This window comes from Engraulis encrasicolus, chromosome 2, assembly GCF_034702125.1.
Source record: "Engraulis encrasicolus isolate BLACKSEA-1 chromosome 2, IST_EnEncr_1.0, whole genome shotgun sequence".
In the NCBI taxonomy this organism is placed as follows: Eukaryota; Metazoa; Chordata; class Actinopteri; order Clupeiformes; family Engraulidae; genus Engraulis; species Engraulis encrasicolus.
In genome coordinates this window covers 44,934,105-44,961,090 of record NC_085858.1, presented here as the reverse complement: position 1 = coordinate 44,961,090, position 26,986 = coordinate 44,934,105, and the positions used below count along the sequence as shown (strand labels likewise).

Here is a 26,986-nt window from a genome sequence, read left to right as displayed (position 1 = left end):
ACACTTAAAGGGTTTATTTAACATCTTCTAGAGCAGGGGTACTCAACTAGAAACTGAAAAGGTCCGCCAAATTTTCAATGTTTCCAGGGTCCGAAAAACGTCGCTATGGACCGATGCAGAAAATAGCCTCACTCGCTGGCAACACTGGCTTCTTGTTCGCACACTGAGTTGTCATTGTGATGATACTTTCATTTAGGCTTTGCAGGAATACACCTAGAGATCGCATGGCAGCGAAATCTCGCTTGACACACAATGAAAATGAAAAAAAAAGCATTTGAATACATGCATTATATTATACAGAGGGATTTTGTCTCGGTCCGGATGACATTGCGTTTGGGTCCACGTTCGGACCTGAGTCCACCAGTTGAGTATGTCTGTTCTAGAGTGTATTTGGTCTCAGATTACTCCTTGAGTGTTGAATGAACACTACATTGTTTTAACTATATACAGTAAAGGATGAGTTGTTTTTGCCCGATGTGAGTGAGAATATGCACATTTTCACATTCGTTCTTGTAGTGTCATACAAGCGACAATTGTATTCCCTACCTAAAATTTTAGTGCCGTAAAAGTTTCATGGACATGAATAAGCACCAAATAAGTGATGTATTAAAAGAAACTAGAAGTCATCCCTGGGAGTTTTCATTTCAGGCCTCTTCGTCCTGAGGTGTCAAAAGTAAAAATAGAAGATAAAAAAATGTGCTATAGTTCCCTTCCGACACAAGAGATTGAGTAACTGGTGTACAGCTAGACTACAATACCTGTCTTGTGATCAGTGCATTCTGGGCTGTTGGATCAAATTTGAGGCAGTTTTTTGGGTTTTCAGGGTTTTTTTTCAGCAACCCCACAGTCTATCTACCTCTATCAGCATAGCGGAATAATTGGTGTAACAACTATGTAATATCATGTAATGGTGTTGTAGCCTACTTGCACAATGAATTTACTTGTTATTTTACTTTTAACACCTTTATTTGAGTCTGCATGTAGTACTAAAGAAGTTGGCTGACAGAGCTGCAATGGTACTCTGACATTCCTTCTGGGTAGCCTAGCGTATTCATGTGCACTACGCCAACATTCTTCCGGGATAAAGACCCCGTCCAGGACTTGGTTTGACTTCTCCTGATGCCCCCTGTACTCAAGTTCTGGCCCCATGCATCCCTCCATTGTTCTTTCCTTCATTTCACTGTAGTAAATACCGTACACTTGATTGCCACCTTTTCACATGACGTCAGACTCATTTGAACACTGAACATTCAAAAATCCTTCAATGTATTTGAAATTGTCAGTGTTTTCGTATTCGTAGGTTGTAGGCTATGGGTTGCCATGCATACGGGTGATGGCCACCCCTCTTAGCACAGCATGCCAGGGAGAAGGCAGTCAACCCAATGGGGTTTAAATTGCTGCTTGCTGCCCTGTTCCCTTGTAGGTGCAGTAGGGGGCGCACTTAGCCCTTTTGACCATGAGGGCAGCAGGGGAACTTTCTCCAGCTTCCTTACCACAGAACCAGGAAAATGACTTAAAAATAGGTTGCAATTATTGCAGGATTGTATATATATTGTAAAAGAGATGTGGTTTTCAAAGTAACAACAAGAATACGGTTGAAGCAAATATTTAGCCTCTAAATGTCTTTCCATAGGCTACTATATGGACATTGCTTATGCGGATATTCATATTATATGGGATGTCACTGTTACACAATGAGTTATGGTGCATAGTGCAATGATCTTGAAAAATGTTCATTTTGGTTTGTACCATTTGGTTTCACAAAATATTTGTTTAATGTTTAACTATTTGCTGTCACATCTGCTGTCTGATTTAATATATACAGTTAATGACATCGATATGTGATGAAAACAAACAAACAAACAAACAAACAAACAAAAAGTAAATTTGTTGCTTTAGTTGGAAATTGAGGTGGCTGAGTACTGTACAAATAATTGGAAACTGAAAAATTATTTCTCAGACTTACTTATGTAGGAGAGTTCATAATGAGCTGCTTTAAAAAAAAATCTCGTTAGCCAATGAAAACAATTACATTAGGAACTCCCCACCCCTGGTCCAATTGAAGAGTTGTGTACATTAGTATTTTTTAATGAACTTGTTTAACCCCGGTTTGTTTGGGCTGAAGCCAGACCTGCGGCTCATCCAATCACATTTCAGTTTATAGTCACGCCTACCCATGATTTTTGTTAACCCATTATGGTCTGTGGATAGTTGGTCCTATTTGGCTTCAATGAAAAGACGAAAAGAAAAGACAAAACTAGTCTAAGGTGTTGTATTTGCTAATAAATACTAATAAATGCAACTATGTGACTTTAGAGTAGCCCTTGTGAAGCGAAATTACGTTAAAACACCCAAAGCTATCATTATGAACAGAACAAAACATGTCCATGGAGGTCACACTGCAATGTAATCATATCAGATGTAAGAAATAGAACTAGAACTAATGTCTCATCTTTGGAACAGGTGCACTGGGGAGGCGTGGGTAATTTTCCTGTGGAGAAAGTTTCATAAACCGGGGAAAAAGCACCCCCTCTGACACTGTTTACAAAAGAATGGGTAGATGTCGTCACTCTCGGCGTCCAATCCGGAACGCCAAGTGTGTCACGAAATGAAAATTGCTTCTAGTCGGACAATTTTTCCATTCATTACTTAGCGGCAATGGCAGCACTGAGGAAGGTGAGTGCAAAGATCACTGTTTATCTCACCATTATCATCCCGTTGTCAATAATGTACAGTGCACGTGTTTTTGCTGCAGTCCGGCAAGATGCCTTTTGTTGATTAAGGATGAAAACTGATGTTTTGTTTCCGCGTATTGGTTAACATTAGCCAGCTAGCCGAAGAAACTCAATAATTCCTTGGATTTTCATGCCTGCAAACTTAATATACGTAGCTCAGTAAACACGCATATTTAGCGTCTTCAACCCAAAAGGCGACAACAGACATTTGATAGGTCCAGTAGTTTTGTGTAAACTGCAATGGAAAATTGTGGAAGAAGGTTCTGTAAGCAGTTACATCAGCCTTAAGACTTTTCGTGGGTAGTCGGCTCTAGTAGGCTACTGTTTTCCTCCAACGTGTTGCAACGTGGTGGGTTTTAGAGCCAAAACTGTCTGGGGGGATATGAACTGGATGAAGGTCGTGAAAGCAGCTCTTTTTGACCTACATTCAAACTAAAGGGAAAAGCTTTATTCAAAAGCGTCAGATGATTCGCATATAGAGTAGGTTATGGAAACCTTTTTAAAATTCAACACTCGACCACACCACTTTGGCACAGAAAGAAATGGGTTATGTATGGATTTGAGCGGCGAATCTAAACTTCTGTCGTTTGCAGTCAGCATTGCTATTTAAAGTACCCCGGTGGCACGAGCTCAGCTGTCCCACTGACATTCTGACAAAGCGCAGGTAGAACTAGTTTTTGAGATAGAATTTTGTCACGATCGTCTAGCAGGGTTTGGACAATATCCCTGCCCTTCAGTAGGCTAAATAATGCATATATTCGCCGCCGCGGTTGTCCAAGGGCTCTATCCAACACTAGCCCCAGTGTTTTGACAGTTTTCATGTGTTGACTTGACACAGTGGTCCAGAAAGTGCACGTTTAATTTATTTATATTCAATATAGCCTATGCCCCAAGTAGCGCTATAACACTGAGAGAACATTCCTATACAACACTCAAGACTGGTAAAATCCGCTTTACAACTGCCCGTCCAGTCCAACACTGATATCTGTCCCTCGTTGCCTAGGCACTCCATGGACGCTTCATTCAGCCCCTCCCGTTCTGCCTGGGGTCCTTGCGGCTTGCCAGCACCTCTTTCAAGGTAAGTTATTGCAACTGGCTAAAATGCAACCTACTTTTAACACTTTAAGTCTGACTTCTTCTGGCGAGAATGGTCTGCAAATGGTGGCATAATGACTGAGTGGAATGTTACCTTACTTGTTCCATGAGGGTGGTTTATAGATCACTAACTCTTTTTTGGTCTTTCCAGGACCTGTGTGTGTTTTGAGTGGGCTTGGACTATGTGATTCTTATGTTAATGGTTTCCCCTGCACACATTTTTTTTTGTCCTTTATGTGTTTTGTCCTGAATTGTTTTCGTACTTGTCTTTCTTCTTGCCCCTCTGCTCTCTCCCCTTTGAAACAAACTAGTTCAAATCCACGTGAATGAAATGCACTCAATTGGCATGGCAAATTTCATTTGTTTAATTGTTTTGTGTGTAATCAATGATGATCATCAGAAATGTCCTTTTTGGCACTGCCGCTGTCCTTTTTTTTCTTTCCTTCCGACCTTGCTCCCTCCTTCCCTTCCCCCTCTACCCTATTTCTCGCTCGTCTCTATGCTTGGCTGGCCCTTGCGGGGTTGGCGGTGTATGCGTGTGTGTGTTGGGGGGGGGCTTAGGCTGCGGACCTCACGATCGAGAGAAACCCCAACCTGAAGCCCAAGCCTGACCCCTCGAAGCTGCTGTTCGGCAAGCAGTTCTCCGACCACATGCTGACCATCTACTGGTCTGAGGAGCACGGCTGGCAGGCCCCTCAGATCAAGCCCTTCCAGAACCTCTCGCTGCATCCGGCCTCCTCCGCCCTGCACTACTCCATAGAGGTGAGATGAGATTACATTGCATTACATTATATTGCATTTGGCAGACGCTGTATAACCAAAGCAACTTTCAAAAGAGGACATAATCATTGCCAACATCACTAACAGATACACAATGCAGAGGAAATGAAGAGTTCAGATGCAACCCCCCCCCTAAGTGCCTTTTCAGAAAAGAATCTTAATTCATTTTTATTTAATACAAAGCTATCAAAATGGCATTTTTTAATTTTATTTATGTAATATAACTATTTATATGTAATTTCAAGTACATGAATTTAAACCAAACCAACAACGGGGTTCTCTAAAAATATAGAAGTACAGGTCTTCAGAAATGGAGTTAGGGGGTTGCATCTGAACTCTTCAAATATACAAAACAACAAGTGCAGATGCAAAGAAGGGTTAGTTAGGTTTTTTTCTTCTTTTTTTAAGAGTACACACACGCGCGCACGCGCACGCACTAGAGGATGACATTTTTCGGGAATTCCTGCGGGACACGTGATTCCCGCGGGATTCACGTGAAACAGGAGTCAAACTTTTATCCATCTCGTGATTGGGACAGGACAGGAATAATATTCCATGGGAGCGGGCAGGAGCGGGAATGCCAATATAGATGATTGTTCTGAATGTAGGCTATTTCAACCATTTCATTCGCATTTTTGCTCCTGGCCTTGAGTGAATGCGAGAGCTGCGCATTTTCCCTGATAGGTCATCGCATAGCCTACACTGCCTGTCCGACAACGTCAATATTGGATCAGTGGGAATGCGCTATAAAGGGATGGGAATCTTCATCATCAAAGCGATACGATGTGCATCTCGATACACATGGCAACGATACGATACATTCACGATTCATGAAATTACCAGTGGTAAGATACGATACGATTCTCCTACCTACTGCGATGCAGTTCGATATGGCGCGATACAATTATATGCCATGCGATGCAGTGCGATTCGGTACGGTGCGATGCGATACAGAATAGATTCACATATTAAATTGATATTAAAAGCTGTGCACAAGGCTGCCGATAGGCATAAGCAGAGTAAACAGAGCGCTTTTAGAACCTCAACCACTTTGCCCCCAAAATTGTGACCTCCTAAATTGAGACTGACTAAAAACATCATGAAAAAATATTTCATTACATTTGAAAACATTTTTGTTAGTTATCAAAAGGGCCATCATTTTTCAGACAAACTGTAATTGTGAATACAGTAATTAGCATTATTATTAGTAGCAGTAGTAGTATTTACTTATGAGGGGGCCTCCTGACCAGTTATGCCTAGGCCCCCAAAACCTTAGCAGCGGCCCTGGCTGTGCATATTACTTTTGAAATAGCCTATACTGGAAAACATACAGAGAGCAGTGAGAACTCATTTTGGCTTGGGCACATTGCTTTGAGCAGAGAAAATGAAAAAAATACACAATACAATGAATACCATTCCAATTACAGTAGGCTATATCTCTTTTTTAAATAAAAATGAGAGAACCACAGAGCTTCTGATCATGTTGGAATATTGACCTGGACATGTTATAGGCTAACTACATTTACAGGTAAGCTCTGAACAACTTATCAACCACAATTGATCCAAATTAGAACAATTTACTAAGTAGATGTTGGGAATGGGGTTAATATCAGAAGGGGGAAATAACGTGCGTACTGGACTGAGGTGTTGGAATAGTGTACTTTTCAACGGGACTTTTTAAACTTCATGGACAATCTGCACGAGCTGCAAATCAGACCGTGTGCGTCCAGCATGAGAGCGAAATATAACAGGCTCCTAAGCAATGATGCCAACGTAGTGACTTCACTTCTTTTTTTACTGCATGAAGAATGGGCGCGAATGCACAGGCTCTGTAACGTTTTCCAACACGGTTATGTTTTTTTTAATCTCGTGCGCTGACTATGCTTATGCTGCTGTCATTCGGAAACTGCAGCATGTTGGCAGACAACTTTCTCTTGTTGTTTGTGCCGCACCGTAGACTACCCTATCATCTCAAATAGTGAAGCGAGTACTCTCTCCACACGTCTTCCAGACTCGCAGAAGATGGACGCTAGAAACTTTCATTTAAAAAGTCATCGGATGACCAGAAAACTCGCTGTATGTGACAACAAAATGTGCTCCAGTACACATTGCTGGTAACCCGCCGCTTTGACTCAAAGGAAAATACTGTTTGCTTGGAACCGTTTTCGGTTCTTCATGTTATTTGAATGTTGAATTCTGTGTTAGCTATGGTTGAGCCACTTCTGTCCCCGTAGCAAACAGACCAGAGAAAGAACAGACTCGCGCTCGCACACACAGAGGGCATCAGTCAAAGCGCGCACGATTCATTTCATCTCATCCTTCTTTGACGCTGTTGATTTGTATGTGCTGTGTCAAAGCGTCTTACAGCTTTTCAAAAAAGGACGTCTGGTTAAACGTACAAATGCAGGCAGGAGTTTGCATTATTAACAGGAAACCTCTTGAATCTGACGGTGAAATAGCTACTTGTAGAACTACTGTTTGAAGGCTCGAAAGACGTTGCGGTAATGGCATTTCCCAATTACCTCCGCGATAACAGGAAAAAGAGAGGCTAATTTAGCACAGAATGCAATCGTAATCAAAGTAGTCAAGATATCGTGCGAGGAGGATTCAGAAGTAGTGTTCAGTGTGCGCAAACTGTGTCAATTTGGCCAAGCATAGCGCATCCAACATAGGAAGTTTACTGCTCCGCCTCCCTCTTTAATTAGAACACGCAGTTTCGCCCCATGCAGAGCCATACAGAGGGGAGAGTCGGGCAATCTCCACTGTGTGCTTAGGCCGACTTCCTCATTAGCAAAATTAGCTGTTTTAGCTTCTCAGTACTGCTCAGCGTTGCGAGTGTTAGTTCCTAGTAGTGGGCGTAGCACACAGCAAATGCAATGCGATGCAATGCAGGGAATATGACAAGACTTGCTGTTCGTAGTAATAACTTCAGATTAACATCACAGATGGTAAAACTGTTGGGATTATCACCACCGAGACAGTTGATGGTTTATATATTTGTGGTGATTACCCCGCAATATAGTTCGTTAGTCCTTATTTTTGGCTGTTAATGTGGTGGTTCTATGTTGAGTCTATGGAAAGACAGCCGCTTTAGGAACACCCTTATCTCGCTGAAAGGCGGAGCTGTCATTTAATTCCTGGTCCTCCAATCGCGTAACTCTCCCCTCTGTATGGCTCTGGCCCCATGTGTTTAATGTCAAACGCTGCCATGGAACCGTTGCATTAGCTTGTAGGCCTATGTTTAGATTTAGTCATGCTACTAGTTCAGTAGCCTAACCAGTAACCAGCATCATGAAGTTGACCTAGGCCTATGTAAACTCATGCTTACTGAATGACTAGTCCAACTAATCCAACTGGTTTCATTACAATAGCCCAGCCTACTATTAATTGTAGCTTCTGATTTCCTCCCCGTTTTTTGTTGCACAGAGAAATGGCATATAGCCTACTGTAGGCTATTAGTGTATGAAGAATTAGATGCCCCCCCCCCCCCTCCTGTAGTATAATAATAATGATATGAATAATAATAATAGGGCCTAATAATAATAATACAAAATAGAAAAATGCAGTTTTTCTATAAGGCTACCCAGGGTTTCTACAGGCCCCCATCAGCTTGTATATACTTGTATTGGCTATTATGACTACAACTGCTTACTAGGAGACAAATATGCATACAGGTAACACATACAGGGAAAAAAAATACAGGAGTGGGTCACAGGACAGGACAGGACAGGATTTATTTTTCCTACTCTGGACCAGGATTGGGCAGGACAGGATTTTTTTTCTGGGAGCGGGACAGGACAGGAGTGAAAATCCACTCCCGTGTCATGCTCTAGCACAGTGGTTCCCAACCTAGGGGTCGGGACCCAACCTATGGGTCGCCAAAGATCCACAGAGGGTCGCGAAGCCCTGTTGATTTTAAGGGGTTTCATTTTAATACATACAGTATAGCTCATGTTGAATAAATGACGAAGCATACAAATTAATATACGCATAGAAGCATCAAAATGTAAGTGATTAAACAGTTATTCTATATTTGACTGAAGACAAATTGAGGAATAACATGATAACTAGTGAGTTTTCGCAGGAAACAGAGTATCATGTGACTCCCTCTCGTGCAGGCGCTTGTGCGATTGGGTCACCAAAGCTTACAATGGTAAAAATATGGGTCCCTGCAGAAAAAAGGTTGGGAACCACTGCTCTAGCACGCACGCACGCACGCACGCACGCACGCACGCACGCACGCACGCACGCACGCACGCACGCACGCACACACACACACACACACACACACACACACACACACACACACACACACATACACATACACATCATGTCAAGAGTCTGGCCTGAGGCTAGGCCAGCTCTCTAGTAGATACTCAGGAAAGATGAGATGAGATGTGATAATCACCCTCAGATACCCTGATGTGCTGTGAAGCACCTCCCAAGGTGTTGCAATCCTGTTCATTGTCAACTGCTGTTATTTTTGTCATTTGTAAAGTACACCCCTACTTCCCTCTCCCTGAGGCATTTGCAAGTGAATTGGTCAAGGAAAAGCAGAGCCGTCTAATAATAATAATAGTTACGTCACTCTCATAGACCTCAATGGTCCAAACGTTCCACAGCAATGGCGGCTCTCATGGAGCCTCATGGAGCGTTTTACATGTAAATCACCATTGACTTTATTTCCAATATAAGTAGTTACTTAGTTCCAGGAGGTGGCTGTAGAACACAGAAAATGTGGTTAAGGTCAATGTAATTCATTTGTACTTAATCTTCGTTTTGTATGTAATGGTTCTGTGTTAGTCTCCAGCGAACAGAAAGTTGCTGTTTAAAAATGTTTTAATCCATGTCAATCACATCACCGACTAGGGCTTGGTATCGCAGCCATGTTCCTGTAGCGATTCGATTTCGATTCTTAGGACTTTGAATCGATTAATCACGATTCAATTCGATTCATTCCGAATCGATTCAATCCATTCCCTTCTTGGTGTCAGGATTTCCCCCAAAAGATGCTGTTGCCTATTTTTATATAAAAATGTCAAAGGGCTGTGGCTTGACAGTGTTAACAGATTGCTAATTTGTAATACGTAGGCCTAGGCCTAATTGACTAATACCTACTGGGTATTTTCCATAGACCTAAATTAAACAAAAAGAACAAAAAGAAAAAGAACAAAAAAAAAACGATTTTGTGCCCTGTGAATCGATTATGTGAATTTCGATTCGATCGATTATCGATTAACTCGATTATTTTACCCAGCCCTATCACCGACCGACTTCCGGGTCCCCGGTTGACACAAGCCTCTTATTAGACGGCTCTGAGAAAAAGTAAAGCACTGAGGCTTTGTTTGATCTGCAATGATGTGCGTGCTCCCCCCTTCCCTCCCCTCCCCCCGCAGCTGTTTGAGGGCATGAAGGCGTTCCGCGGGGTGGACAACCATGTGCGCCTGTTCAGGCCCATGCTAAACATGGAGCGCATGCACCGCAGTGCAGACAGGTGCTGCCTACCGGTGAGTACACACACACACACACACACACACACACACACACACACACACACACACACACACACACACACACACACACACACACACACACACACACACACACACACACACACACACACACACACACACACACACAGCTCAGCTGTCTTGGACTAGCAGGTCTGAGGTCTGAGCTTTTGGACGACCACCTTATTGACACTTCAACTTGCTATGTCCAAAAAGTGACAACAAGATGGCTGTTGTTGATTAATAAGGCTATTGAAGCAAAAATTGTGTGTGCATGAGTAAGAAGGTTTGACCACTCTTCATTGACATAGAAATGTACTATTCCAAGCTAATGGGAATAGCAGAAATTAATAGTGTTGGCACACGGTCATGAAGAAGGATGCATTATTATTAAACAATCAACTTAAATCCTGTGTGTCTCTCTCTCCACTGTGTAGCTGTTTGATAAAGGCGAGATGCTGGAGTGCATAAAGAAGTTGGTGGAGGTTGACCAGGAGTGGGTGCCGTACTCCACAGACGCCAGCCTCTACATCAGACCCACCTTCATTGGCATCGAGGTAGGCATAAAACGTTAAACTTGGATTTTTTTCGCACACCTCAGCTAGCAGGTGCGTCGGAGATGGCCCATGGGTCACTCAGCAGACAACTTGAAAAAACGCCCGCACACTGACCATTTTGCTGTTTTACTTTAATGAACGACGTTTCGGTACAAGACCTTCATCAGGCAATCTCCCACCTATGGAGGTAGGCATCCCAGGGGCAGCACGGCAACGCTTCCTCTGTCTGTAGACACATTGAAAGCGGTGAACGGTCTTCACGCACATAAATGGGAGCATACAAGGCTGAACAGTGTTCATTGTGTTCAATTATAATAAAGTGCCTTTTTTTCTGCCAAGAGGAAATATAACGAGCACTTCCATCAGCTTGAAGGAAGCCAAGCCGCACCCTCCTAGTGACGCAACACCTTCAGCGTTGCTTCGAGTCAATTCAGGAGAGATATAAATATTGTTTCAGAGCTCAAAAAAAATCGGAACTCCTCCCACTTTGTTGGGAAGCAAGCAACTGGTAGCAAACCAAGGTTGGGTCAGCCATGCCGTTTGATGAACGTTAATTGTTATGCTCTTGGTCAGACCATTCTAGAAGAGATTTGAAAGTCGATGATAATCAGGCTAAGTTGAAGGGCTGCATCAGGTTATTCCTTTCAGGAATTCTGGGGTGCATTTCTGGAAAGCGTAGTTGTTAGCAGTCAGCAACTTTGGTAGTTGACAATGGGAAATTGCATTGCAACCAACAAAAGTAGCTAACATAGTTAGCAACTACACTTTCCATAAATGCATCCCCCTACAGCTTCATAGACTTCTGAACTATATCCAAAGTGGTGGGTCAAGGGTAGTTGCAGTATTTAAAAACCCTTTATTTTTCATCAGCACGATAAGAACGCAGACCGGTTTCATCCGTGTGGCCTTCATCAGAGTGTGGTTGAAAGTCTTTTTTGTCGTTTTCGGTGGTGTTGGTAGCGTGGGACTACTGAAGTTGTTGTTGTTGTAGTAATAGGGTAACGACCGCTGTAAGGACAATTGGTAGAAATTGCTTAAGATTTAGATGTCTGCTAAATAACAAAACAAGGTCATACTTATGGTTTCACTCAAATGTTTAGCATTAGCTAATAGCTAGTGAGTCAATGTGAAGCTGGAGTTACATAACGGATACAAGGACTTTATTATGTCACCTGCATAGAGGTACTGAGAAAAGTACAACATGCCATAAAATAACTACACATCTCTCTTTCTCTCTCTTGTCAGCCTTCGCTGGGTGTGTCGCGAGCGGGCCATGCGCTGATCTTCGTGATCATCGGCCCCGTGGGGCCCTACTTCACCACGGGGGCCTTCAACCCCGTCGCCCTGCTAGCTGATCCTGCCTACGTCAGGGCTGCAAGAGGCGGAGTGGGAGCCTACAAGATGGGAGGGTGAGTTTAAAAAAATGTTTTTCTCAACGGGGACGCTACAACCCCTCAGGGGGCGTTGGGGAGCCTTAGGGATCGAGTGGGGGCGGGGCTTAGTTCCTATTGGGGGGCATTAGTCTATTTTATTGTTCAATACCAAGAGGGGCATTGGGAGGCTTGTGATGAGGTCAAGGGTGTGTTGGAAGGCTTGTGATGAGGTCGTGGCGGTGTTGGAAGGCTTGTGATGAGGTCAAGGGGGTGTTTGTTCAAAAAAGGTTGAAAACCACTGGTCTAAAATAAAAAGCCCCCTGGAGGCCCTGTGGATCAGTGGGCTAAGGGGCAGTACCATAACACTGGCGACCCGAGCTCGGTTCTGGACCCGGGGCGTTCCCCACTCCCTCCCCGTCTCTCTCCCCTCTCATTTCCTGTCTCTCTCAGACTGTCCTATCTAAATAATGGTGGTGTCGTTTAGAAAAGAGCCCCAAACACGCATACTAGCATGGACAAGTGCACCCATGCATGCACACATGCAACCGAGGCACTTTGGGGTGATCTGTGACAGTGGGTGCGTTCCAATATGCGACCTTGCGTCCTCCACTTGTGCTTGTGGCCTCGTACCAGGTCGAAGTAATATGTCATGTTGACATCACTGACAACAGCATTATATTTCAATATCTTGCAAAAGCTCAATTGTAAAATATTTTTTGCTCATTTGCAATTTGGATGGTGAATGAAAAACAGTCCTCCAAAAGTTGTTGTGGCCAGGCTGACAGCTGGGAAACTTAAATTGTTTTCTCCACGGAGGTGGGGTGAGGCCACAAGCACAAGTGGAGGAAACAAGGTTACATATTGGAACCAGGCTTCCCACTGGTCATGGAATTTCTGGAATATCATGGAATTTCAGAAAAGTTTTTCCAGTCAGGGAAAGTCTTGGAGGTTTACCATTTTGCATTGAACAGTCATGGAATATCATGGAATTTTCTTAACAGTTGTGTAGAAGCAAAAACTTTTTAGTTTGGTATATAATATTGTTTCTCACTCGTTATACGCCAGATACAGTTTGGTTTCGTGCTGTAATGTGCAACATTCTAGAATGCAATGTGCCCAGCATCGGCTCTAGGGGTGAAGATAATCTTCTTCAGTTTTCACACTTTTAAAAACATTTTAACGTCATTTCTTTTTCCGGAAGTGGTCATGGAAATTCTGTGTTTTGGGTCTAGAAAGTCATGGGAAAATCATGGATTCACTTTGTATTGAGTTGTGCGACAAAAGCGATTCGGGCAACTAGAGGCAATTTGTGCGACGAGAGCGACAGTTTGTACTTGAACTCCTGGTAATATTATGCAAATGTAGCTATGACGTGTTTGGTGACATCCGCCACAGCCAATGGGAATGTTGGAATGCTTGCATTCTGCTTTTAACGGACATACTCTAGTCACTTCAATCACTTGTATCGCTCTTGCTGCACAGAAGCAATTCTCTGTCGTTTGAATCTCGTCGCAGCCAGTCTATTCGGCCGGTGAGGGGGTACCGGCCAGGGCTGCATTTCCCAAAAACTCTTATGTAGTATAAGTATGAGGGGCCACCTAGGCAATATATCAGAAATAGGTCTCACATCATCACTAAACTTTTATACATGCACTGTTTTACCTTGCACATGCACTTGGCTCAACAATTTTATTTGCATGTGCGAGAAAAAAATATTGTATGTAGGCCTATTAAATCAATGATTGTATGCTACATTTTTAGTGATGTGGTATATTGCCCAAGCGGCCCCTCATACTTAAGTACTACTCAGGCTTAAGTACTTCTTAAGGTTTTTTGGGAAACGCAACCCTCGCCAGGGGTGTGTTTCTTGACAGTGCCGTTGCTAACCACTTAGCAACTTAGTAGGTTCCCTATGGGAAATTGCATTGCAACCAAATAAGTTGCTAACTTGGATAGCAACGATGCTTTCGAGACCGGTGTCTAGATTTTGGGTGGTCTGAAGGGATGAACACACACACACACACACACACACACACACACACACACACACACACACACACACACACACACACACACACACACACACACACACACACACACACACACACACACACACACACACACACACACACACATATAGCCTAGAGCAAGAAAGGAGGGGGGTGGAGGGAGAGCAAAGAAGCCTCTTTCACTGAACACACAAAATCACACATTGACATCGCCAGGCAGAACCGTGAGCTATGCAGAAAGCAAAACTTTGCATCAAATCCAATTTTTTTAATTTTGTGTCCGTCATTGCTGCATTTGTCTGGCTGGTTTATAGAATGTATTGTTTCACGAGATTTGGCAGCAAACAGAAATGATTTATCTGTTTCTTTATTCCCCTCCAGGAAATGTGTCCTGAGCACAGTAAATCCTTTATTTACTTTAACCTCCTTAATTTCCTTGTTCTGTAATATAATGCAATTAGATTGAGTAGTGACATTGTGCAATAAGTAAAGGAACAATGCTACTGCTGAGTCATTACCTACTTGGCTCTGTGTGATTTTTGTGCCTTGACGTCAAGAGCCTTGTCCTCGTCTCTTCTGACTGGAGCAGTCTGGCAAGACTGCATATCAAATCTCTCCCTAGCTTGGCACTGTCTCTGGACTCTGGCATGGGTTAGGCAAAATCATCTTACCCCTGGCCTGGTGGAGCCAGGAGTGGGTTTCTCGACAGCGCCGTTGCCAACTAAGTTAGCAGCTTACTTGGTTGCAATGCATTTTCCCATTGGCAACCTAATAAGTTGCTAACTGGTTAGCAACTATGCTTTCTAGAAACGGGTTTCTGGTTGCCATATGAGAAAAAAAATGATTCCCCTTCACCTGTCCACAGAGAAAGCAGACAGCATTTTGCAGGAGTGTTTTCATAATACACTTTTTGCGATTTGTAGTGATGTGTATTGCCACTGCTCTTACAATTCGATTCAATCACGATTCAGAAGGCAACTATTCAATTTGAATCGATTCAATCCGATTGTATGATGCATTGCAATACCATCCGTCATGGGGCAATACAAGAAGTAGTCAGATACTGAACAACATTTTATCGGCTGTTGTGCATCATTCCTACAATTTTCAATTCTTTGAAAAGCTTTAATTTAATTTAAAGTTTAATTTGCTCCGGAAACGCCCACAGAAGTTGTTGAAACTGCCCCGCATTGCAATGCATTGCCGAATTGATTATTGATGACACCACTAACGATTTGGGCTATTTTGTGCCCACATGGCATTATTTTGAAAAATATCCATCTGTATGGTGTCCTGTTGAAGAGCATGTCAGATATCATTGATCCAAGTCCCAATAATGTTGCCTGTCAACATTAATTAGAAATACACCCATCATACAAAGTGTCATTGCCAGGGTAGTTGATAGGGGGGCTTCAGGTATGGAGGAATGAAGTAAGCCATTAGTACGGTATGAACATATCCAGCTGCACTGGTATGAGGGACTTCAGGAGGCCCCTGCAGTCCACATCAAGTCAATGAAGCCCTGTATGTATGCCTGCTCTGCCAGGAGGGAAAGGAAACATGGAATGTTTTCACAGTGGAAAGTTTGATGTCTGTTCCTGGGTTGTTTTTCATTCCGGAGTGTGCCAGGAAGATTATATAAGCCAGCCAACACTCAACAGTCACCAAAAATACAAAGAAGGCGATTGATATATTTTTTGGCCGTTACGTCGGGTCATTGGCTTGGACACTCAAGCTTGAGAGTAGCTGTCCTGTCTGTAATCAGCTGCCTGTCCAGTTCCTGGATGCGGCCCAAGAAGTCTGTCATGTTCATGCGGCTCCGGTGACGGCAGCTTTACTGCTGTGTAAGGCTGTAACGATACACCCAACCCACGATTCGGTTTGTATCACGATATATGGCCCACGGTTCGATATGCCCCACGATTTCACAAAAAAAAATTGAAAAAAAAATTTAAGAAAAAAAAAAGAAGAAAATAAATTATATATATACTTTGTAATTAATATCTTTTTTGCATTTACCTGCCTGCATTAATTTTGTAGGTTTACAAGGCTGAATAATGTTGCAGATATAGGCTACCACTGCAACCTGTTCCCAGGTGTTGACATCAAAACACAACACAGAGAAATAAGGGATATTAGTTCACCAAGGAAAAAGGCTTAGGCTAAAATCATATGTTCATCATATGAGAGAGAGAGAGAGAGAGAGAGAGAGAGAGAGGAGGGTATATGGTCATTGGCAGCTGTCTTACTTTATCAAACATAGCCTATCCAATTAATATCCAAACATTAAAACAACACAGGCCATATATCGTCAGGAAACATGTTGTATTAAGTTAGGCTACTTAAAGAAATGCAACACTTAATTTTGATTAAGTTAAATATTTCCGTAGCTCTTTTTGATCGTGCAGCAGCGCGTGCCCGCCTACAATCAAACCTCGAAATGAACCTCAGTTAGTTCTCACTGCTACGCAAAGTGCACGTTTTTCGTTTCGTTTTGTGGTTTGACATTTTATCAAGAGCGAGAATGAATGCAGAGGCTGAATGGAGCATGCTTTCTGCTTATGCAGGCGGTAATTTTACAATATAGCCTAACATTAATGTGGGAAGAAATAATGCTGCCTAATATTCTGCCTCAACGTTCGGGCACCTCCCTACAAGCGATTCCAGGCTGGTTTATAGGCAGGCGGAGCATCTCGTGCGCTCTCTCTCTCTCTCTCTCTCTCTCTCTCTCTCTCTGCTCCAACGTCAAACTCCACTCGCAATAGGCTACATCGCGCATGCATGAATAAAACAAAAATCTTGACACGTTTATAAAAGCCTTCTTGGTCTGTTGTTCATTTGTCCTTCACCTTCCAATGTTTGCCCAAGTTTTTCGTCTCACGGAGGTTGCTGAGGCAATGGATAACAACAACGTGCTGGTTGGAAGGAGCATGTTATATGAGAAAGGGGTGAATGGAACTGTTACTCGAACGTGTGCGCCCTTTTTCTACTCGTCTTTTTAAGCGCATATGCAAACTTACAGCTTTACTGCTGTGACCAGGGCCCCAAATGAACTTTTTTTCATTACCAGCCAAAATGGCTAGTAGTTGTTAATTTTACTAGCCAAACATACACTACACTACACTACACTACACTAATCGGTCAAAATGGCTCGTAAGTTGGTCTTATCTAGTCTACCAGCCAATCTGAAATTTCACCAGCCTTTGGTCGGTTGGCTGGTGTTAATTTAGAGGCCTGCCTGTGACCTCTGTGTTGACAGGGTCCAGTGGCTCCAGTAGTCAGAGGGGAGTGTACAGCCGTTGCCTTGGCACTGTTTGTCCTCTCTGTTGTCCCATAGTAGGCGTTAAAAGTATTACATCTCTCTTTTGCATTTTGTCTTTGCTCTTTTCTTCTCTTCCTCTTCATACCCCCCCCCCTCTCTCTCTTTCTCTCTCTCTCAATCCCCCTCTCTCAACCATGTCAGTCTGTCTCTCATACTGTGTAATACAACTTGTTGACATGCTGCTGAATGTACAGTCCATCCCTCTGTCCTTCTGTCCTCCCTCTGTTGTTAACCCCCCAGACACACCCCCCACCCCCCACTCTCTCCTGTCTGATTGCTCATAGTTGCCAAAACACTGCCTTGCCCTCCATCTTTGTGTGGAAGTAAATCTGCAGCTGGTTATGGACTATGTGCCCTCATCAACAAAAGTGCTGCTGCTGCTGTAACCGGAAGCTTTGTGTTCTTCTGTTGGTGTGATGCTAGCTCTGGCTGTGTTGGCGATAATATTGCAAATGCTGTTGATGCTGAAGAGTGCTGTTAGAATGCGTATCCTAGAAAAGGTGATCCAAGAAATTCTTTCTTGTCATTATACACGCTACAATAACATTTGAAGTCTCCGTTCAAGGTGAGCTCGGAGCAATATATAAAGTATAAAATAATGGATTAACACAATATGAATATACACAAAAAAGCGGCATGCTATAAAGGATACACGGTATGTTATGGGCACAGACTGAGAACTGATAACAGACTCTAGTTCAGTTGGTGAGCAGCGTACTGAGTAGCCGAGGTGGAGTATGTTATCCAAAATTACAAAGTGTCCTCCACGTTCATATCAGCTTGACTGTTTTTTTTTTTTCATTTTGATGTGGAAAGGCGAATGCTGATTTCGGAGTCTCATTAGCTCCACTCAGTTACTGCTGTCATTGCTGCTGTACTAGAAAGTCTGATTATCATCGACTTTCATATCTCTTCAAGACTTGGTCTGACCAAGAGCATAACAATTAACATTTCTCAAACGGCCTCCCTTGGTTTGCTAATGGTCATTTGCTTCCCGACAAAGGGGGAGGTGTTCCCAATTTTTCTGGAACTCAGAAAGTACTTGCATTGCTCTTGACCTGATTAGTGGCAATGCCAAAGGTGTTGCGTCACTAGGAGGGCACGGCCTGGCTAGTACTAGAAAGCGTTTTAGCTTCCTGTTGGTGCCTAGGAAGACTGTTAGCGATTTGGGATGGGGTAGCAATATCGGTGTATCTGTATCGTGTTCAGATATCAACAGAATTTAGAGATCGGATTGAAATTTCCCCAAAATTTCTGATACTGACATTGAGCCAGGTGTTTTTGTTGCCGTAATTTGAAATCATAACACTTGCATATTAGTTTTCAGGATGGGATTGTTACTTATTTTTTTTACTTGTTACTTTTTTGCTTATTAATTGGTTTCCTGTTCTTTTGACTTCCTTTTCTGACCAAATGGTCTACTTGGGCCTACCTTTGATGTGCTGTTGCTGAGATAAGAGTGTCTCTCCCCCCTTCTCTCTTCCTCAGTAACTAGAGGCCGACGATAATAATAATAACTGATTTTGAAATGAATGGGAGCTCGGCTATTTTATTTTGATGTACTGTTATAAGTGTGTCTCTCTTCCTCAGTTGCTACGGGCTGACGATAATGACTCATTTTGAAATGAGACTGATTTTGAAGTTAATGGGAGCTTGGGTATTATTACTTTGATGTTTGGAAGCTGATGCTGATATGTCTCTCCTCGTCTCTCTTCCTCAGTAGCTACGGGCAGACGGCAATAATAACTACGTTTTAAGTGTGCCTCCCCCCTTGCCAGGCTGTGCCCTCCTAGTGAAGCAACACTTTCAGTGTTGCAACTAGTCAGGTCAAGAGCAATGCAAGTACTTTCTGAGTTCCCGAAAATATGGGAACTCCTCCTACTTTGTCAGTAAGCAAATAACCATAAGCAAACCAAGGGAGGCTGGTCAACCATGCCATTTAGGAAATGTTAATTGTTATGCTCTTGGTCAGACCAAGTCTCGAAGAGATTTGAACGTTGATGATAATAATCAGGCTACCTCCCCCCTTCTCTACTCCTCAGTAACTACGGGCCGATATAATACCAATAATAACTGAGTTTTAAGTGAAGTGTACCTCCCCCCTTCTCTCCTCCTCAGCAACTACGGGCCGACAATAATAACTGAGTTTTAAGTGAAGTTGACTACTGCAACTCACTCATGACAGGTCTACCTGCTTGTGCGCTAAAACCTCTGCAGATGATCCAGAATGCGGCGGCACGGTTGATATTCAATCAACCCAAAAGGACCCATGTTACTCTATTTATTGAGTTGCACTGGTTACCGATCGCTGCACAGATCAAGCACAAGGCATTGACCCTTGCCTACAAAACCATCACAGGAACGGCCCCAGCTTATCTGAAGGACCTACTAACGCCTTATGTTACTGGAAGAGAACTGCGCTCATCCAGCACAAGCCGTCTGGCTCTGCCATCCAGTCGCTCTAGGTACTCCCAGTCAAGATTGTTCTCCGTTGTGGTACCCAAGTGGTGGAACGGTCTCCCAGAGGCAGCAAGACTAAGCACATCTCTTGCAGCCTTCAAGAAACAACTAAAGACATTCCTCTTTCGAGAGAATCTACTAGACTAATGCTTGAACTGGCCTTGCCCCAGGGCAGACTCCTGACATGATGTTTAGTTTAGTTTAGTTTGTGTGTGTGTGTGTGTGTGTGTGTTTGTGTGTGTGTGTGTACTCGTTATTTACTCTTAAAAAAAAAAAAAAAAACTAACCCCTCTTTGTAACTGCACTTGTTGTTCTGTATATCTCCTGTGCACTTTGTATTTGCTTGTGATGTTGGCTTGATTATGTCCTCTTTTGAAAGTCGCTTTGGTTATAAAGCGTCTGCTAAATGCAATGTAATGTAATGAAGTGTACCTCCCCCCTTCTCTCCTCCTCAGCAACTACGGGCCGACGATAGCCATCCAGAACGTGGCGGTGAAGCAGGGCTGCCAGCAGGTGCTGTGGCTGTACGGGGAGGAGGAGGAGATCACCGAGGTCGGCACCATGAACCTCTTCATCTACTGGACCACAGAGTCAGGAGGTGGGGGCCACCACAATTGGACCTGTGTGTGTGTGTGTGTGTGTGTGTGTGTGTGTGTGTGTGTGTGTGTGTGTGTGTGTGTCTCAGTATACGTGGCTCTGTATCCACATCTATGTGTGTGTGTGTGCGTGTGCCTGTGCCTGTGCCTGTGCCTGTGCCTGTGCCTGTGCGTGTGTGTGTGTGTGTGTGTGTGTGTGTGTGTGTGTGTGTGTGTGTGTGTGTGTGTGTGTGTGTGTGTGTGTGTTCCTCCCTCTAATCAGAGGTGGCGGTACTTGATTTTAACGGTGCACTGTGTACGATTGTGGCCAGAGTAGGTATTGCAACTATGCTGCTCATTGAAACTGAGCTGCCTGTTGCCAAATTTGATCTTATCATGAATATTTATTCAGTAATAAACTAATGTTTAACAGTATAACCAAAATAATTTTTTGCAGCTAAAAATGCCACTTTTTGTCTTTTCATGCCATGTATTTTCAGAAGGATACTTCTAAGTTGTCCTTTCATTGATCTTAAAACTGGTGTCCTTCAAATTGTTCATTTATTGATCTCGTTTTGAACCAAATCTAATGGATCGCGAAACGTCAAACAGGGACCTAGATCTTGCATTGTCTGGTTGATGGGAAAGTTATGGCATTTTAATAGCCCATTTGGAAATTGAATTTTGTTCAGTAAATTAATTGAGCATGGTTGTACACTGTTACTGTGCATATATAAGTTGGTACCAGTTATTGACTGCTGGAGAGATAATATTGAGCACATGTGATTTAACTGGAGTTGTAACGTCGAGTACAAAACTCTGTAACAGTAGTCATGTGTGTGGGAGGTGATGGGAAATGTTCATTAAAAGTTGTTGAGAAGTTGATGACAATGTATGAGAAACGTCTGTGAAAATGGGCGCGTAGTGTCCTGTGCATGGCTATTCATGCATGCCTACATGCATATTCACCACACGGGTCGTTTAAAGGTCATTGACAACAACAGTGCAGAGAAACTTGTGTGAAAAATGGATGTTCCTGATCCTGACACACTAATGGTACTCATCTCCCCCCAGAAAAGGAGCTGCTTACTCCCCCCCTGGACGGCATCATCCTGCCTGGGGTCACCCGGCAGTCGCTCCTGGACCTCGCCCGGAAGTGGGTAAGTCGGAGGGAGAGCGTGACGTAGTGGGGGTAGAGGTTTGGGGGATAGGGGAAAATCTGCGGGGCGAGCAGAGACAGTCTGTATATAAGGAGACAGAACACTTCAGAAAGTGTCCATAGGAATGAACAGGGGCAGTTCATGCCAATATGGCACATGCTTGCACCTGGCCGGCAACAAGAGCCAATTGCTTGCTGAGCTGCGCTGTCATTTATCCAATCACCTCGCTGCCTCGACTCACCTGGTCTGACTAATCTGAAATTGCGACCCAAATTGCGACCCTGAGGCGTAGCCAAGATGGAGAAGGCTCCAGTCCAGCCGTGGGGCTTTGGAGGAAGAGAATGATTGCCAAAGTATACACAGTGAAAATACAGTGGAAGCATGGGGGGGGAAAGCATATAGCATTTTTTTTTCTTTGTGTGTGTTTTTCATTCTTGCATCAGGTTATTAAAAATTATGTCATTGGGTACTGACTGTCCCTCCGGTTTTCCGCAGGGTGAGTTTAAAGTCACAGAGCGGAAGCTCGTAATGAAGGAGCTGATCGATGGCCTGGAGGCTGGACGGATTCTGGAGGTATTTGGCGCCGGCACTGCCTGCGTCGTCTGTCCTGTAGGAAGCCTTCTGTACAAAGGACAAGTAAGTGTGTGTGTGTGTGACAGAGAACATGTGTTGGTATACGTCTGCTCTGCTGCAATATCTATTTGTGTCTTTTAAAAAATATATATATTATTATTGTAATATCACATTACAGTTGTGCTTCCTCTCATTTTTTACCTTCACAGACTTACCAGATCCCTACTATGCAAAATGGGCCAGACTTGGCAAAGAGGTTCTACAAAGAGCTCACCGACATTCAGGTAAGACCAGTGTCTCATTTCTCCCCTATTTACATCTGCCAACGGACCATATAGAAAGCTGTGCTTTTTATAATTTAGCAAGACATCTGGCATACCATAGTGACAAGTACAACAAGTGCTATGGACAGTTGTCCTCTGAAGATTGCAAAGAAAATGCCTTTCATATGACATTTTGGCCAGTCGTGTTTTTTTTATTCCGAATTGGTATGCACCGTTTATGACATGATATTAACTTGTACTTCACCATGAAAGCTTCAGGCCCTACCTAGAAAACCTACCAAACTCTGTCACCTCTTGCTCAGCAGATAGCTCTGGGGTGCATTTCTGTTGTTAGCAGTTAGCGACTTCAGTAGTTGTCAATGGGAAATTGCATTGCAGTCAACAAAGTAGCAAACATAGTTAGCAACTACGCTTTCCAGAAATGCACCCTTGGTGTGTGACTGGCTTTAGTGTTTTCCTGCTTTGTCCCGTGTCTAATTATATCCCTCCTCCTACTCTCTCTCTCTCTCTCTCTCTCTCTCTCTCTCTCTCTCTCTCTCTCTCTCATGCATATGCCCCTATGCCCCTCAGTATGGACGCACACAGAGCGACTGGGCACCCCTCGTCGCTTGACTGGCCACTGCACATGCCAGTCATACATACCGGGCCGGCGGCCATTCTTTCCACACAACGTCGTAGGCAAAAGGATTCTAACTCCAGCCCACCACCTCCTCCTCCCGCTCACCTCCGCCCACTCCTGCCCTCTCCCCGATTGGCTGGGTGACTGTGACGGACAGGTGGTATCTGGTGTCTCCAGCAGGTCACATTGAACCCTGTCGTTGGTTGTTTGTTTTTATTTCGTTGTTGTTTTCATTTTTTTCTGTGTCTTTTACTTGTAGAGTTTTTAAAGGGACTTGGGTACTGATGCATCTTTTTATTTTTTATTTTTTAACTGTATCACAGGACAACCACTAGATGGAAAGGTATGCACTGCAGTGAAAGGGTTTGTCTTTGCCTTCAAATCAGACATGGGTTTTGTTTTTTTAGACATTTTAGGCAGTTTACAAATGAACTGGAATCCTCCCCCCCACTCGGATGAAAGCCTTTTTATGTTAAGCCATCTGCTGTTTTTAGACCGAGCACAACTACTGCCTTCATTGGCACAGTTCACTATAGTATCTAGCAAGTAGCACACTCAAACACACTAGCACACCAGAGGAAGCTAACGTCATGAATGCACAACATGCTGACCCACTTTCATTGCTTTAGTTAGTGTATTGTACATGTCGTGTCTGTTACACCACGTGCACCTGTTCAGTTTCAAGGGTACATGCCTTCCCATGTCCTATGCTTTGAGGTGCTGTAGGAATATACAAGGAATATACTATAAGGAAAAGTGTATGTAGAAAATAAGAGGTACTGTAAAAAAAAAAAGTTACAGTAAAATTTTGTTGGAATTTGACGTGTGTGTCACATCACACAAAATATGTCCCACAAGATATTTTAAATTAAAGGCATACTGTTGCGTATACCGTTACATTACCGTTATATTAATTGTACAGAAGAACCCAATCTGTAATCGGTGATCATTTTTCATGCTTTTTTTTTTTTTCCCCACTGGGCCAGGTAAACAACTGTTACACATCATGCGTATATGCACAGTCACTCCAGTGGTTCAGCCCTTTCTTTGGGAATCACATGTTGCTTTGTTGTGTGTGTGTGTGTGCGTGCGTGCGTGCGTGTGTGTGTGTGTGTGTTTGTGTAAGGATGTGTGCATGTTTTGTCTGTGTCTTTCATTTATGCAAGTTACTACTTTAGCAACTTGTGGCTAAAAGAAGAAGAAGAAAAAAATCAGCTTGAGATTAATAAATGTAGAGGTCAAGGCGAACCTGCACGCACAAAACGTAAAGAAATTGTAATCTGCATAGTCCAGGCCGGAGTACGACCACTTGTAGAGATGCTGTCAGGAACACTACTGCTGCACTAGGATACATGTCATGTTATGTGAACTATTTTGTGTGTGTGTATTGACACGTACAGTACAGTGCATTTTATACAAGTAATCTTATAGGAAAGATAGCTGAGATTGTCTTTGGATTTTAACTTATTGCAGTTTTATGTCTCTTTTAAAAAAATGTGCTGAAGTTTGGAACTCCCTCATGTTGTGTGGTTTGAGAAAATAGTTTCTCTTCGTGTAACGGGCCCTCATTTTTGTTTTCAGTTTTCTGCATTTCATCTTTGTGTCTCTTGGTATTATTTTCTATCCATGTTTGTTCCTGTTTTATTGAGCCTGCTTCTTCTGTGCTTTTTACTGTTTTCTTGAACCACACTCTGAACGCGTTCCAATATGCGACCTTGCTTCCTCCACTTGTGCTTGTGGCCTCGTACCAGGAAGTAATTTTGTCATAATGATATCACTGACGACAACAGCATTATATTTCAATATCTTGCAAAAGCTCAATTGTAAAGTCATTTTCTCATTTGCAATTGGGATGGTGAATGGAAAAACAGTCCCTCGACAGTTGTTGTGGCTAGGCTGACAGCTGGGAAACTTTGTTTTCTTCACGGACGAGAGGCCAGGAGGCGGGGCGAGGCGAGGCCACAAGCACAAGCGGAGGATGCAAGGTTGCATATTGGAACACACCCCCCCCTGTCTATCTTTCTTTTCCTCACCTCTCCAAGTGCCTGATGGGATATAGGAGGCCATCTTGTAGGCTGCTGCGTGCTTCTCATGTGCTGTTATATTCTTTCCCCCCTTTTCGTTTCTTTTCTTTTCTTTTCTGGGGAGTGTTGGCTTCTCTAGTGAGGGCTTTGCTGCTGAGTCTCTAAGTAGTGTTCCGTTTTTGTTTTTTTCTTGTTTTTTGTTTCATTAAGGTGTTGCTATTCCTACCTTTTTTGGTTAACCTATTTTTACAATAAATGTCTTTTACTGGCAAGTCAGTCTCTCGTACTTTTAATTTTCGTCCAGATCACAGAATGCATTTTTTGCCCAAGAGGGTCTGTCATTAATTGTTGTGCATGTTTTTTATTCATTATGTATCTTTCTCACTGAAAAACACAAACGGGATTGACCTGGTGCTTTCCAATGGCCATCTTTGTGAATTCCCTCTCCTGTCCAAATGATGGTTTGCAATTGGCAATTGTTTTTTAATGTCTTGACAAACCACTCTGCACACTGTTAACAGAGGACTTGTAACCCAACTCTTGTTAAGATAATCGCACCTGTAACGGATGCCAGCTACCAGTGCTATGATGGAGTGCTTGTAAACCTCCCTCGCAACGTTTTACCAGTATCCCATAAGACTAATACAGTAGGCTTCCTCTGGGATTACTTTGTTCTCCTGCATATGTTCTCCTACTGGGAAATGTGAGGCAATGGGTTCAAGCCTGGAGCTGGATGGTGAAAGAACTTGATTACACATTCAATTGTTCCATGTAACAGGTCTCCTGACTGGATTTCACACTTTAGGATCCCTGACTAGCCTAGTAAACTAGCCCCACCCGCCAGCGGCCACAATTATTTTTGCCTACGAGTGGGTCTAGCCTCGGACAACGCCCCAGGCCCTGAAATTGGCGGGACCAATCACAATGCAGGAGATTTGTTTTGAATCTTTGGATGCAAAGCGGATGGGTTTGGAGGGAGTGACGAAAAGTTGTTCCCATCAACAATATTCCGATGTCTCATGGATTGTGGCCAGACTAAATATTCACATATAATCTCACATTTAGTCTGGCTTGCCAGGCTAGGCCCTGACTGTATGGATTTCACATTTGAGGATCCCTGCAAGTAAATGAATGTCCCATTACCAGGGAAGGCAACAGGGGGTGACAAAATCGTAAGGTGTACCGGGCAGAGGGAGACAGGGCTCAAAACTTTTATTGTTTGTATTGAAGGGGCCCTTTCAGATGAGTTTGTCCTGGGCCTAGCCAAAGCAGTCAGAGGCCCTGCCTGTTACAATCCCCCCTTTGCTTGAAGGATGAGGAACCTACTCTAAGGACATGCCAATAGAATATATCGGCTATAACTGCTTATTAAATCTTCTCTTCTCCACCTTCTGCTCTCTGTCATAGTCTGCCCGCCACACACGCATGGGCTCAGGGGGCCACTGATCACTTTGGCCAGGCCCAGGACAAAGTCATCTGAAAGGGCCCTCCATATAATGTAATAATAAGGATCCGATTCTGGGGACCCTCTTTCCCTGGGCCTGGGACAACTGACCTCTTTGCCCACCTAGTCAGCCTCCCTGCATGCGACAGCCTATAATGTGGGTGGTCAGCGAGCAATTGGCACGAGATCATGGGATGTGAATTCCTACTGAGAGATACCAGGACAGGATACTAACAAGGACAGTAATGCACAATGGGTTATTGTTCATTGTTTTATGCATCATGATGAACAAAGCCAATTTTTTCTCATATGGAAAAATTACCCAACTTTTTGACTGCTTGAATACACAGACAAGACACATTTTGACATTCTTGTGTGATTTTAGTGCAATAGGAGGCAGCGTGTATAATGAACATTAAAGAGAAAGAAAAAATAATGTGGAAAGTTCTAAACAGGTGTAGTTACT

The 26,986-nt window shown here is 43.3% G+C and overlaps 1 protein-coding gene across 2 annotated transcripts; it reads left to right on the top strand.

Moving 5' to 3' along the window:
- Positions 1 to 1,777: 1,777 nt before the first annotated feature.
- bcat2 (branched chain amino-acid transaminase 2, mitochondrial) lies at positions 1,778 to 25,348 on the top strand. Of its 2 annotated transcripts, none has more exons than XM_063189231.1 (11): positions 1,778 to 2,676; positions 3,739 to 3,813; positions 4,392 to 4,592; positions 10,007 to 10,117; positions 10,558 to 10,677; positions 11,923 to 12,086; positions 20,297 to 20,439; positions 21,491 to 21,576; positions 22,072 to 22,212; positions 22,359 to 22,433; positions 23,004 to 25,348. In XM_063189231.1, the coding sequence occupies exons 1-11, from the start codon at positions 2,659 to 2,661 to the stop codon at positions 23,043 to 23,045; spliced, it is 1,176 nt and encodes a 391-aa protein (XP_063045301.1). In that variant the 5' UTR covers positions 1,778 to 2,658; the 3' UTR covers positions 23,046 to 25,348. The 2 variants fall into 2 exon arrangements, with proteins under 2 accessions (XP_063045301.1, XP_063045307.1); XM_063189237.1 differs by having other exon boundaries at positions 2,662 to 2,676; positions 4,142 to 4,592.
- The last annotated feature ends 1,638 nt before the right edge of the window (positions 25,349 to 26,986 follow it).

Bases quoted from the DNA above. Each gene is read 5' to 3' on its own strand.
- bcat2 (XM_063189231.1), top strand. The intron at 10,678-11,922 runs GTAGGCATAAAA...CTCTCTTGTCAG, and splicing joins CCACCTTCATTGGCATCGAG to CCTTCGCTGGGTGTGTCGCG. The intron at 22,213-22,358 runs GTAAGTGTGTGT...TTACCTTCACAG, and splicing joins GCCTTCTGTACAAAGGACAA to ACTTACCAGATCCCTACTAT.